Genomic DNA, 13,364 nt, shown 5'->3' on the forward strand with positions numbered 1-13,364 from the left:
TAAAGAAAACAGAAACAATTGGACTGTTCATCAAATACAGAATGGACAAATATACTATAGTATATCCATTCAAGGGAGTAAAAAAAAAACAAACAATGAAAATACATGAACCAACTATAAATTTCAAATAGATGAATTTCAAAAATAAAAGTTTGAGTGAAAAAAGCAAGAATAATACATGTAGGACCATTCTATTTATATAAAGTTGATAAACAGGCAGGACTCAACAACATTTACCAGTAAGAGATATAAACATATGTGGTAAAATGATCAAGAAAATGGTTAATATTAAATCCAGGAAAGTGGTAACTTCTGAGGGCAAGGGAGAAGATTGTAACTAGGGAGGGTCACTGGATCTTCAAAGGTTTGGTAATGTTTTATTTCCTAAGCTGGGGGTAAACAGAAAAAATAAAAAATAAAAAAGCTAAGTAAGTATAGAGATAATAAAAGGGAAAACTTGAGGCACCTGGGTGGCTCAGTCGGTTAAGTGTCCGACTTCAGCTCAGGTCATGATCTCGCAGTTTATAGTTCAAGCCCTGTGTTGGGCTCTGTGCTGACAGCTCAGAGCCTGGAGCCTGCTTCAGATTCTGTATCTCCCTCTCTCCCTCTCTGCCCCTACCCTAATCATGCTGTGTCTCTCTCTCTCTCTCTCTCAAAAAAAAGTAAACATTAAAAATTTTTTTTTAATGTTTATTTTTTTTAACGTTTATTTATTTTTGAGACAGAGAGAGACAGAGCATGAATGGGGGAGGGCCAGAGACACAGAATCTGAAACAGGCTCCAGGTTCTGAGCTGTCAGCACAGAGCCCAATGAGGGGCTCAAACTCATGGACCACGAGATCATGACCTGAGCTGAAGTCGGACGCTTAACTGACTGAGCCACCCAGGTGCCCCTAAAAAAAATTTTTTTAAAGGAAAAACTTACAGTGAAAAAAACATAGTTACAAAATGAACCTGTGTCTTAAAAAAGAATATTTGAATCTACGTCCTGCAATATCTTGGTCAATGTCTCTTGAAGCAATCTTAAACAATTAAAAAGAAAAAACTTTCCTTCTCTTTCTCCACTGGTATTGAGTTTGGAAAATGTTGAGATGCTCTTGTCTAATATTTTTTCTTTGAAAAATAAACAAAAGATTATTTTTTTCAGAGACACGTTAACGGCCAACTTAGAATCTTGTTAGGAGGAATGGCAGGAGACCCCATTATGCTAAAAAAGAGAAAAACTGAATTAATTACATTGCCAGACAACTTAGGACCAAAATGTCTCTCAGCTAAGAGCTGGAACAGAGAATTGCAAATAATCTATGCTTAAAAAAGTTTTTTGAATCAATTCATGAGAACTCTTTGAATATTATATTACTTAGAATGTATTTTTGAAGACTGTTGATTATCTCTCCAAAAGTAAACAGTTTTATAAAACTGTACTTTTGACATTTTGATTAATTCCCCAAATATTTTCAGAATCATGTTAAAGTTACTCACATGAACTAAGCATGGATCTCTGATTTCAAAATGTAAACACTGGGTCAAAAATAATAAATATATGTAGTATTTCTAAGTATTGTTGCCTTTTCAAGTAATATAACTTTCCCTTAGCCTTGTGTATTATCAAAGTAGGAACATCAGCTCTTTCGGAATCGGTTTAAATGGGCAGATGTGAGAAATGTATTAGTGCCTCTCAAGAGCTAGCCAAAGAAAATTTCAGATTTTCCTCTTCATTTTGCTTTTCTAAAACTGGTTTCACTTCCACTTGGTATATTTAAGGTATTTAACAGTTTTATGTTTATATAGATAGACATAAATTATTCAAATTTGCTTTATGTTTTCTTGAAAGTTGACTGTATTAGAGATGTAAACACCTATCCTAAATGAACTTGTTGAAGTCATTAAATATGTATTTCAATTTACTTAATTTTCTACCTCAGTGAAGTAAAAATGTGTATGTCTACTATAGTTTTTGAAGACTTTTCAATGAATATAGTATGTATTATGTTAAAAAATCATATAAAAAATTCCCATGAAAAAAGGATCACATTGCCTTATAAATAGCATTCAGTATTTTGCTATTGAAATTGGAGCCTATTAAATTCAAACTCAGTTTCTTCCTATTAATTATCTTGGCCCTGGGCAAAAATTATTTAACATTCACACTTCCTTGAGTGCTCTAATCAAAGAGGAAAACCCATCCCTAGACTCTCCTCCTCCCATCCCCACAAGGCAAATTAGCAAGTTTAGGAACAAATGGAGAAAACCAATGTAATCAATTAAATGTTAAATAGTTCTAGGACTCACTGCCTGAGCTGCACAATGTTGACCAATGACCCAAATAAATTTGGGTCACATGCTTTTTCATCCCCAAGCTATGTGGATAAAGGGAGGCTCACAACCTTCACCTTACCCCCCCATCCCATCACGACACATCATCCTATCATTGAATAATAGAAGACAAACACTGACCTAGTTTAGAAGTGCAGATGAAAAGAAAATGAAAACAGGATACATGACAACGGCAAGGAAACCATGGTAACTAAAAGAGAGGACGGTTTTGCTTACTTTATTTTGGTCCGAATAATCAGCAAGCTGAGCCTTTAGATCTGTGATCTCGGCCTCTAACAGATGGATCACTTCTTCATAGTCCATTTCCATTCCATGTGCCTGTCGCTGTGCGGCTTCGGCAAGGTGAATCCGACTTCGCAGGGCTCTGGTTTCTTCAACAACAGCTTTGGCTTCCTGAGGATTGCAAAATTCATGCCATTGAAAAAAAGCCATGTTAAAAAAAAAACATACAGTTTAAACAAAATATTTTCCTCCCTCTGGAATTATAATTCCCAAACTTAATAGATATACATGTGTTCCTCACATATCAATGTGAAAATGAGTCTTCACGTTATTTTATTATGGACAGTAAATGCCTGATCTTACTTTTCCTCTGTTGATCTCCTGGATAATTTTCAGTATAGGATTTCCAACTTCACACAGCTAGCATAACATTTTGGAAATAAGGGAAGTAGAAGGGAATTGAAAATGGAGACTAGAATAAGAACTGGTTCAGAAGATAAAGAGTAGGCTTCCACAAAACTCAAGTAGGTGGTAGGGCTCATGTTCTAGAAAGGTGCTTACAGCTTCATCAGATACAGCTGAGAGATCTGTGGTGTAGCAGACTTCCCTGTGGTCCAAGCCCAGGACCCAAAGCTTATTCCTAGACATCAGTCTAACTGCTATTTCTCCCTTTTGATTTAAGCCAAAACGTGGAATTCAGTAGCAAAACATATAGCTATTTCTATAGGGTGCAATGCTCACATGACATTTTTGTCCTAGAAGATTCATGTGTCTTTTCTCATTTAACCTCTAGAACAGAGAAAGGCATTATTAAAAACTATTTTATACATAATTAAACAGAGGCTCAGAGAGGTTACCCATTCTGTCCAAGGACACATAGTATTGCCAGAGTTTAAACCTGGGTCTGCTAAACTCCAACATTAATGCTCTTTCACCTTTTTACTCTACAACTAAGTGACAAAACAAATGACAAAACAAACAAATAAAAACAAATAAAAAAACCCCAAAACTAGCTACATTCTCTACCTTAGGAAGAGGATGGAGTGACCAAAACCATTTGCGCTCTCAAAATGTGCTTTGGTGCTGGGTGGACAACAGTCCCCCCAGGACACCTAATATAATTTCACATGGCAGTTATTATACTGTAAACGATTTCTTTTTCTTGATGCAGAAATATCTTTTCTCTGCAATGGAACTTTCTGCTCCAATTGCCATGGCTAATATTCAACTATGGCTATTTTAATTTTCTCAGAGCTATTATAGGATGCTTGCTTTTGTTTGAGTCTAAATACGTTTGAAATGAAGGGAGAGTTAAGAATATGGACATATTTTTAAGGGTCAATTTTTCATTCATACATGCACTAACTGTTTCCTAAGTACTTATTATATGTCAGATTCTGTTTCAGGTACTGAGGACAGAGAACCTAACAAAACAGACAAAAAGTCCTCCCTCAAGCACCCCCTCCCCCCCATTGACACTCTAGTTTGGAGAGATAGACAATAAATTAGGGATTATCAGTGAAGACCTTACTGAGAAGACATTTAATCAGAGAGCTGCAGGAAGCATGGAGCCATGAAGATTTCTCAAAGAGCTTTCTGGGAAAGGAACCAGTTTGTGCAAAGGCCCTGAGGTGGAACTGTTCCTTGCATCTTTAGAGAACAGCAAAGAAGCCAGTGTGACAGAAGTAGAGAGTGGTAAGGGACAGGAAGAAGGGCGTAGTAGGACACAAGGAGTGAGGGCAGGGATGGTGTTGGGGTGGAGTGGCAGACCTTAAGAGGCTTTTGTAGGGCATCATAAAAACTTTGGCTTTACTCAGGGTGAGATGGGAAGTTATTGGGGAGTTTGGCGCAGAGAAACGATTATGATCTGACTTAACCTGTAAGTGCAATACTTTTGCAGATGGGTTAAGAGTAAATTGTAGGGAGTGGGCAAGGGTGGAGCAGGTGGAAGAAGGGGACAGGCATAAAGTAACTGTGGCTTGAACAAGGGTGACAGTGTTGGAGTTGGTGTAAAGTGGTGAGATACTAAATATAGTTTGAAAGTAGAGCTAACAGAAGACTTCATCATCATTAACAGCATTTACTTAGCAGCTAGCACATCCAGACAATCATATTATGTGATAAAAAATACAAAGAGGATAAAAGGTACCTTCCCTTTTATGGCTCAGTTCAGAAAATTAGGTATAACTTAGATAAGTGGAGGAACAGGGTAGGGCATGTTAGACAAAAAGACCAATGTGAACGAAGGAAGAGAGACAAGAAGGAATGTGGTACATTTGAAAAATGGCACTAGATTAATTTTGACTGGAGTACATGCTTCCTGGGAGAACAATGGATAAAAAAGGTTGAGGAGATACAGGGAAAGAACAAGCAAGGCTCTGGTGGAAATGGCATGACAGGCAAAAGAGCTTGCATCAGGTAACTTTTTTTTTTTTATGCTTATTTATTTTTGAGAGAGAGAGAGAGAGAAGCAGAAAGAGAGAGACACAGAATCCGAAGCAGGCTCCAGGCTGCGATCTGTCAGCACAGGGCACAATGTGGGGCTCGAACTCACAAACCATGACCTGGGCCAAAGTCGGACATCTGACTGACTGAGCCACCCAGGTGCCCCATATCAGGTAACTTTTAAGGCCTTTTGAACAGAAATTGATTTGAGAACAGAGTGTCTCAGAAAGCTAAATCTGGCAGCAGGGTTCAGGATGGAGAGATATGGCCAACCAACTGCCTATCACACCTCTGATTCAAAGAGCTCCATTTCAACCACAGGAACAAAAGATTCAGCAGTAGGGAATACAGTCAACAGTATTGCAACAGCGTTGCATGGCGACAGAGGGTAATTACAAGCACAGCATAACTGTATGGTTGTTGAATCACTACCTTGTACACCTGAAACTTATGTAACATTGCATGTCAACTATACTCAAATAAAAAAAACCAAAACTTGGGGCGCCTGGGTGGCTCAGTCGGTTGAGCGTCCGACTTCAGCTCAGGTCACGATCTCACAGTCCGTGAGTTCAAGCCCCGCATCAGGCTCTGTGCTGACGGCTCAGAGCCTGGAGCCTGTTTCGGATTCTGTGTCTCCCTCTCTCTCTGACCCTCCCCCGTTCATGCTCTGTCTCTCTCTGTCTCAAAAATAAATAAATGTTAAAAAAAAAATTAAAAAAAACAAAACTTAATTTCTTTATTTTTAAAACTGTCTTATAATCAAAAAATACTGTTACAAAGAACTATCTGGGTAAATAAAAGAACATTTATGAAGCCACATCAATTGGTTCAGGCCAGGTGACCAAGTCACTGGTGTCACAGCTTCATCACCTTCACATCAGACTGCTTTTGTACATACAGGATGCAGATGGATATTGGCACTACTGTAAATGATTTACATGGACCAACTCAGCCAATCCACACACTGCTGCCTGAGGTATGTCTATTATTATACTCATTTAACAGGTGGAAAAAACTGAAGCACAGATACATTAAGTAACTTGCTCAGAAACACAAACCTAGGGGCTCATGGGTGGCTCACTCAGTTAAGCGTCTGACTCTTGGTTTCAGCTCAGGTCATGATCTCATAGTTCATGGGATCGAGCCCTGCATGGAGGTTCTGCACTGACAGTGCAGAGAAACTCTCTCTCTCTCTCTCTCTGCTCCTCCTCCCTCTACCCCGCTCATGCTCCCTCTCTCTCTTCAAAAAAAAAAAAAAAAAAAAAAAAAAAAGTCACAAACAGGCTAGGATTTGAACCAAGGCTATCTAGTCACAAAGCACAAAGTTCATGCTCTTGGCTACTATGCCATACTGTCTCTCCAAAAACAGAAAATGATTAAAAAAAAAAAATCACTTGTATTTGACAATATCGTGAGTGCCCAACCCCACATGAGCTTAGGATGTGACCATTACAATATACGGAAATACCTTCGAGGCTGCTACACTGTTCCCCCCTTTTCCATTCATTCAATCAAGCTAGAAAAAAATATAGTGCCACTGAAGAGAAAGAGGAGGGGCAGAGAATTCTCCATAGCTGCAATGAATAATAACTAATTTGATGATTTGTCTCCTTCACACTCACTTCATGCAGCTTTTATTCCCCTATAAAAACAGCACTTTTATTTTTGTTCAAAGAATGCTAGTTAATTAAATGAAGAATCTGGATGGAATTTATATAGTCATGATAGTTCACTGATGGTAATACAGTGTGAAATGCAGTTGGGTGGTAAAAGATGCAGAGGTTTTGATGCTGAATAAATTCATGCTATTTCTTTTGTAAATGTATAACTGTCGGGTTGGTAAATGTGACCCCTTAGCAAAGTTCTAGCCCAATTCCCACTGAATGGCTGTTTAAAAGATTAGTGCATTGAAACGATGACTTTTAGAGGAAGCAGTAAAAAAGAGACAGCAGCAGTGTGCTGTATTTAGCAATACAGGATCACATAAATCCATTTTTTCTTTTCTTCCCGGGTCGTCTTCTAATAAATAACTGCAAAGCCTCCCATGTCCGTAACAATTGAGCCAGAATTTTCTGAGTACCTCACCATGAGCCTGAAATCCAATCAGGATAAATGCTGCAGCTAGTTCACTGATTTATTTTGTATTAGATAGAGATTAATTCAGTTTAGAAAGTTAGAAAATAAAAGAGAAACCAAGATGTTACAGCAATCAGAAAAATCAACATAAGCATTATGCTTTTTAATACTAAGCAGTGTGAGCACATACACCAGAAGCACATATCCATATACAAGAAATCAAATCTCTGATTTGGCTTTTTTTTTTTTTTTTTTTTTTTTTTGGTGACACTGAGGAAATACCTTCAACTCATACTGTCCCATTGTAAAACGAGGATTTTCCACCTTACATTTTCACAATGAATCTTCAGGAAAGATCAGGCCAAATTCTCCTTTGACAAAAGAGACAAAGGGTACTATAAACTCACACAAAGGGCACCATAAGCTCAGACAAAAGACAATGTGCTATGTGCTTTTCCACCCCCACAAGGAACATGATGTAGAAGAAAAAACATGAGTGTTAGATGAGCTAAAGCTAGGTCAGAATCTTTGATGTGTAATCTTTCTTTTTTTCTGGCTATGTAATTCTCTAAGACTCAGTTTGTCCAGATGTATAATGGGAAATAACACCTACTTAATAACATCGAAACAATTCTCACAGGAGGGTTAAAGAAACGATTATAGTTCTTGGTACTGCTCTTTCCCATTCCTCTTTACTGCTTTTGAAAAATATACACAATGGAATACTACGTGGCAATGAGAAAAAATGAAATATGGCATTTGTAGCAACGTGGATGGAACTGGAGAGTGTGATGCTAAGTGAAATAAGCCATACAGAGAAAGACAGATACCATATGGTTTCACTCTTATGTGGATCCTGAGAAACTTGACAGGAACCCATGGGGGAGGGGAAGGAAAAAAAAAAGAGGTTAGAGTGGGAGAGAGCCAAAGCATAAGAGACTGTTGAGAACTGAGAGCAAACTGAGGGTTGATGGGGGGTGGGAGGGAGGAGAGGGTGGGTGATGGGTATTGAGGAGGGCACCTTTTGGGATGAGCACTGGGTGTTGTATGGAAACCAATTTGACAATAAATTTCATATATAAATAAAAATAAAAGAAAAAAAAAGATTTCAGACAGAAAATCCTCTTAAAAAAAAAAAAAGAAAAATATACATAATCACCTATGTGATCAGAGGGCTAGACTAGACAGTTTATTAAGGGCTTTCCTGAGGCAATCAATTAGTAATACCAGTTATTGAACTTTAGAGAAGTTGTTTGGGAACATAATAGGCATGGGTCTTTTTAATGTTAGGAACAATTATGTAAAACATTTTCTTTTTCAGTTACGACTCCCTAAAGTAGGAGCAAGCATTAACAACAGTTGCACATTTGTAATTAGGCTAGCACATCCATGTCACTAACCTTCGAAATTCTGTAATTTTTAAGCCAATCAGTAAATCTTTCAAAATGTCAATGGGCGACAGGAGGAAAAAAAAGAGACTGCAAAGAGATATATGTCTTGGTGTAATGTAACTTACGCTACTAAGCCTGAAAGAATACTTCTCTTATCAGCTTCCTACATTCACTCATTGGAGAACCCTTGTTGGTCTTTGTCCCACTACAGCTTGTGAAAAAAGATTAAGGGTTACTGCAGGAAGAGGGCTGTTGAAGGAAAAGTGTTTAAAAAGCAAGTTACCTCTAGTTTCCTTATCGGATTTTTAAAACATGTATACCATTTCTCTCCAATGGATGATCTCAAAGTAATTTGCAGATATTCACAAAGGAATATGCAACTTGTTCCTTATTTAAGCATGGACGCACTTTGGAGAGGGGTAGTTAATTCACAGAACTTTCTATGTGCCTCTGATATGTGCTCTCTCCTTTCTCTTTCCTTACCCCTCTTTCATGCATACATCCAGCCTACCATCCACTTCATACCCAGCCAGTTATTAAATACTGCGAAGTCTTCGTTTATGATATATTTCCACCTATTCCTTAATCTGCATTCTTGCCTCCACGACTCATTCATGTTTCCAACACCTCATAGTTAGATACTATGAGAATCACATAAATGATCACCCTGCCCATTGTGTTCTTCACTATCTGCCCATTGTGTTTTTCACTACTGCATATTCTGCATACTTTTGAAGGATCAATTTTCCCAAAATACTGCTCACGTAACAAGACTGAGATAACCTTAGGTAGTATGATAAAATAGAACCTCAATCTCCATACTTCAAGGCTCTCCACTACTTGTTCCAAATCTCTATTTCCAGCTTTGGCACATTCAGTTCTCTTACATGATTACCATATCCAAGTACATTACTTTCCAAATTTCCCAGACTAAACTCTCCCACCTCTAAGATGCTGTCCAGGACAATGTTCCTTCTGCTATGTATACACTTTTCCTCTTTTTCCTTCATTTGATTGTCTATCATTTAAAATCTACTTCAGATTATACCTTCTCCAATCTTCCCAGACCACTTCCGCTTACAATTTTCCCTCCTTTTATCTTTTATATCTGTTGTCTATAATTAATCACATACTACTTAGTATCTCCTATTGCTATCTTGAATCCTCATTAAAATATTAAGTATTTTACTGCCTGACTTCTAAAGCCAACGAGTCTTGATTGTTCAAATTAGAACACAAGCTGAGAGTAAAACCCTATCTAACATGAACAAGTGCTCCACTTAAACCATAAATATGAGATACAACTGAGTTGATGGTAAAAATGTCAACTTTGTTTTTCATATATAGTAACTGCCTTAGAAAATCTTATTAGGTAAGAAGCTTTCATAGGAAAGTTCTTCATAAAAGGTTTCAATTTTATTGGACTATTAGAATGATATTTCATTTGAATAATTACAATAACAACCATAAACCATGCTATGAAAAACACTTAATGAAAAGCAAATCACTTCATTATATTCTCTTTACATATACATTTAAAAATCCTTTCATAGTATTTATCAAGTAAATAAGATTATATCAAAACTATGTGGAATTAGGAACAGTTACACTTCATTGTGTTTTACAAATTTATTCTTAGTTTTTCATCACATAGATTTAAAAATTATGCACACTAGTTTATCTTTCCCAAAAAGTAGTTTTTCATCACAAGCTAATATAATATATGCTCTCAAGGACTATATAATCTTAAAGGTCCATTCCAACTCCACCTGTATCCCTGCTTCTATGAATTATGTGCTGACACTTCTTTGGAAAGTGTGTAAAATGACAGATACTCATAAATCCAAGAAACAACGATTTTCTTCAGTTTGTAAGAAAAAACAAAATCCCCATTTTGCAAAGGAAGATTTGGTTAAGCTTTCTGGAAGAAAAGCAGGTCAATCAAATTATAATTAGCTCTAATTAACCCTCCCAAGAGCTGTCAGCTTCTCTACCTGCACCTGCCTCATTCTCCAAAAGGTGCAAAATTGAGCTCTGACTCTGAACATCAAAGAAAACCAAAGAAACAATTTTCAATCTCTGTCTATAAACAGAAGTCCCTAATCAAAGACAGACACACAGGTACACCTATCTCATAAATTTTACCATGTAACTTGCTCACAATATAAATATTAATTTGTTAAAATCCAGTTAAATATATTTAACCCTAAACATGCATTTTCTAGTTTAGTGAAGGTTGATAGAAAGAAAAAAAAAACAAAAACAACTGTCTTCCTACTTCTCCAAGTCTGATTACAAATGTACTGAAGGAAACATCTACAGTATTGGGCATTTCCTTTCCTAATCAGAATGTCAACTCTGCTCACTGAAACCTGCTACAACACAAAAGCTATGTTTTGGCTATTTAAACATTTAGAATTTATCTGGAGCTTGGGGTTTAACAAAGAGCTGGCTTTGAAACAGAAATATGTAACTTCCAATTTAACTTTTAGAGTTTTAATCCAGTTGGGATCGTAATTTTATCAAATTTTTTTGTTCGTTTTGGAAGAACTTGACCGAGAATTCCAAGCTGTAATCTAGATAAAAGGTAATAATATTCCTAAATTCATTTAGGAAGAAAAAGAAATCAGTGAGAACTGGTACCACAAATTTTGGGAAACAACAGTAACAACAGGAAAGAAAGAGGTAGGATGTGGTTCAACGACATAGGCATATACCAAAATAGTTGGTACTGGCCAAAGAAGAGTTAGATAAAACATTCATTCACCCAATAAATATTTATTGACAAAGCAGCTGAAAGAGCAGATAGCCCCAAACAGACCCTAGACTATGTAACAGTTTAATCTATGGTAATGGAGATACCACAACAGAGTGAGTAGCTGCAACAACAAATTATCTGGGAAGACAAAAGTATAAAGTGTAGTTCCTCATTTCATACCATAGACCAAACAAAATAATTTCATAGATAGGTTAAATTAAGACAGACACAGTGAGGTGGAAAACCAGGTTAATGTGTATCTGATGTCTGGTAAGGAAGGGACTTTTAAGAAAATTATTTAAAAGGAGAAGGCACAAAGAAAAAGATCTGTCAACACAAAAACACCTGTATTAAAAAAATCTTTGAAACAATTAGGAAGGGAATTTGTAGATGGGGAAATATTTACAACATATTTGGTAGCAAGAGGGGGTAATAATTACAGTGTAAAGAGATCTTATAAAATGATGTGCGAAAAGAGGAAAAACAGTTATTAGGAATATAAGAGAAATGAAGAGCCAAAAGGGATGGGGGGTGGGGGATAAGACGAAGGGCATAGGCTCAGGAGTGACAGAATGTCCCTAGCAATCAGATCAGAAAATGAGCTACCTTCAATATTAAAGAATTGTGATGGAATTCACAATTTCATCTGTAACTCATCACCACAGACAATCCTTGGTATCTAACATGGATGACAATGGATCAAAGTACAGTATTTTCAAATAGGGTGATTTATTTACATAGGGTTGGGTATGACTAGAGAAGTCTTGTTTTTCATTCTAAAACAGTTTGTGAATAAATCACTTAACACAATGTCAAGAGAGTCCCATATTGAAGTAAGAGTACTGAAAGTGCTTCTCACATAGTAAACTGCCAAGATAAGAGTTTTATAGTGTCAGCTGCCTTATCACTACTTCCTCCTTGGGTAAAATTTACTAGTTTGTCAGCAATATATATTGCTCTAACATCAAGAGACATAAAAGTCTGGCATGTACAAAGATGCTTAAAACACACCCTGAAAGGTGTTCTCTTAGCAGCTAATGAAATTTTAGGGATTTGTACTTTTAAGTTAAATAAGAAAAATTAAAGGGAGTAATGTCTGCTGTGGTAGATAAATATACCTCTGACAATGCACCAGCGATTGGGCACCTATGCTACAATGCTTTATAGGTTTTGCTCTATTTTACTTTCTTCTCACTGGATTGAGAGTTCCTTGTGAATAAGACGTACATCCATACAAAAGAGCATTCAATAAATGTTTCTTAAATTCCCTTGCCAAGTCTCCCTTGTAAGTCACTACAACGCATGCGTGAAACAATTGATGACAGAGTGCTGAATTGGTCCCTGAACAGCCAGAAAGTAAGTGGCTCACGGCGGGGAACCCAGAACCCCAACATCAGTTCTAGCTAAGCCAACCAACTACAGAAAATACTGTCATCAAATGAACTGGAAGGTTTCTGTGAAGAATAAGGTCATTTCCCTTCCAAATTCCTCCAACTTCAAAAATTCTGTGATTCTAATTGAGCTGACACCATTCAAATGGGTTCTGTAGTATCAACAGGATAACAAAATTTTACTCAGGTTTTCTTAAAATGGTAAGACCTTTTCTACATTAAAAAGAAAACTGTTTGGGAATGGGGATTCTGAAATAGACATCTTTGTTTGCCAATGCTTGGTCAGAATGCCACATTCACGTCCAGTGAATCACTGGATATGGCTGGTGTCTGGGCAAAGACGGACGCCAACTGGACTGTTCTTGTGTTCCCTTTCCAAGCAAGCTGTCTTTAACTCAGGCAGTTTCTTGAGCAAAGTCTAATGTTGGAAAATACATGGGTCATATTTTGATTCACAAAAAGGGAACTAATGTTGAAAAATAAATTCAACCAAGTTTTCTTTTTTAATAAATTTCTTCGTTCAGATTGCTGTCTGTCATTATAAGAGCTTTATAATTTTATCTCTCAAAAAGGCTTTTAAAAAATCATTTAAAGATAACTGTAAATTATACACATTTGTAAGAAATAATAGAGAGAGGTTCCCTGTATTCTTCAATAAGCCTCTTCCAATGCTTATAACTTGCATGACTATAACAGTAAAATATCACAAACAGGAAATTTCATTGATGCAATCCACCAACCTTA

At 36.8% G+C, this 13,364-nt stretch overlaps 1 protein-coding gene across 5 annotated transcripts in view; it reads right to left on the bottom strand.

Annotated features, from left to right (window-relative positions):
* STXBP4 (syntaxin binding protein 4) overlaps positions 1–13,364 on the bottom strand; it is a 172,786-nt gene that overhangs the window by 77,482 nt on the left and 81,940 nt on the right. For all 5 annotated transcript variants that reach the window (XM_086686923.1, XM_086686926.1, XM_086686925.1 and 2 more), the window contains one exon: positions 2,554–2,730. In XM_086686923.1, the coding sequence (XP_086543049.1) occupies positions 2,554–2,730 (177 nt within the window). The remainder of the gene's footprint in view (positions 1–2,553; positions 2,731–13,364) is intronic.

Source organism: Puma concolor, chromosome E1 (assembly GCF_028749965.1).
Source record: "Puma concolor isolate L17-30 chromosome E1, mPumCon1.1.hap2, whole genome shotgun sequence".
Taxonomy (NCBI): Eukaryota; Metazoa; Chordata; class Mammalia; order Carnivora; family Felidae; genus Puma; species Puma concolor.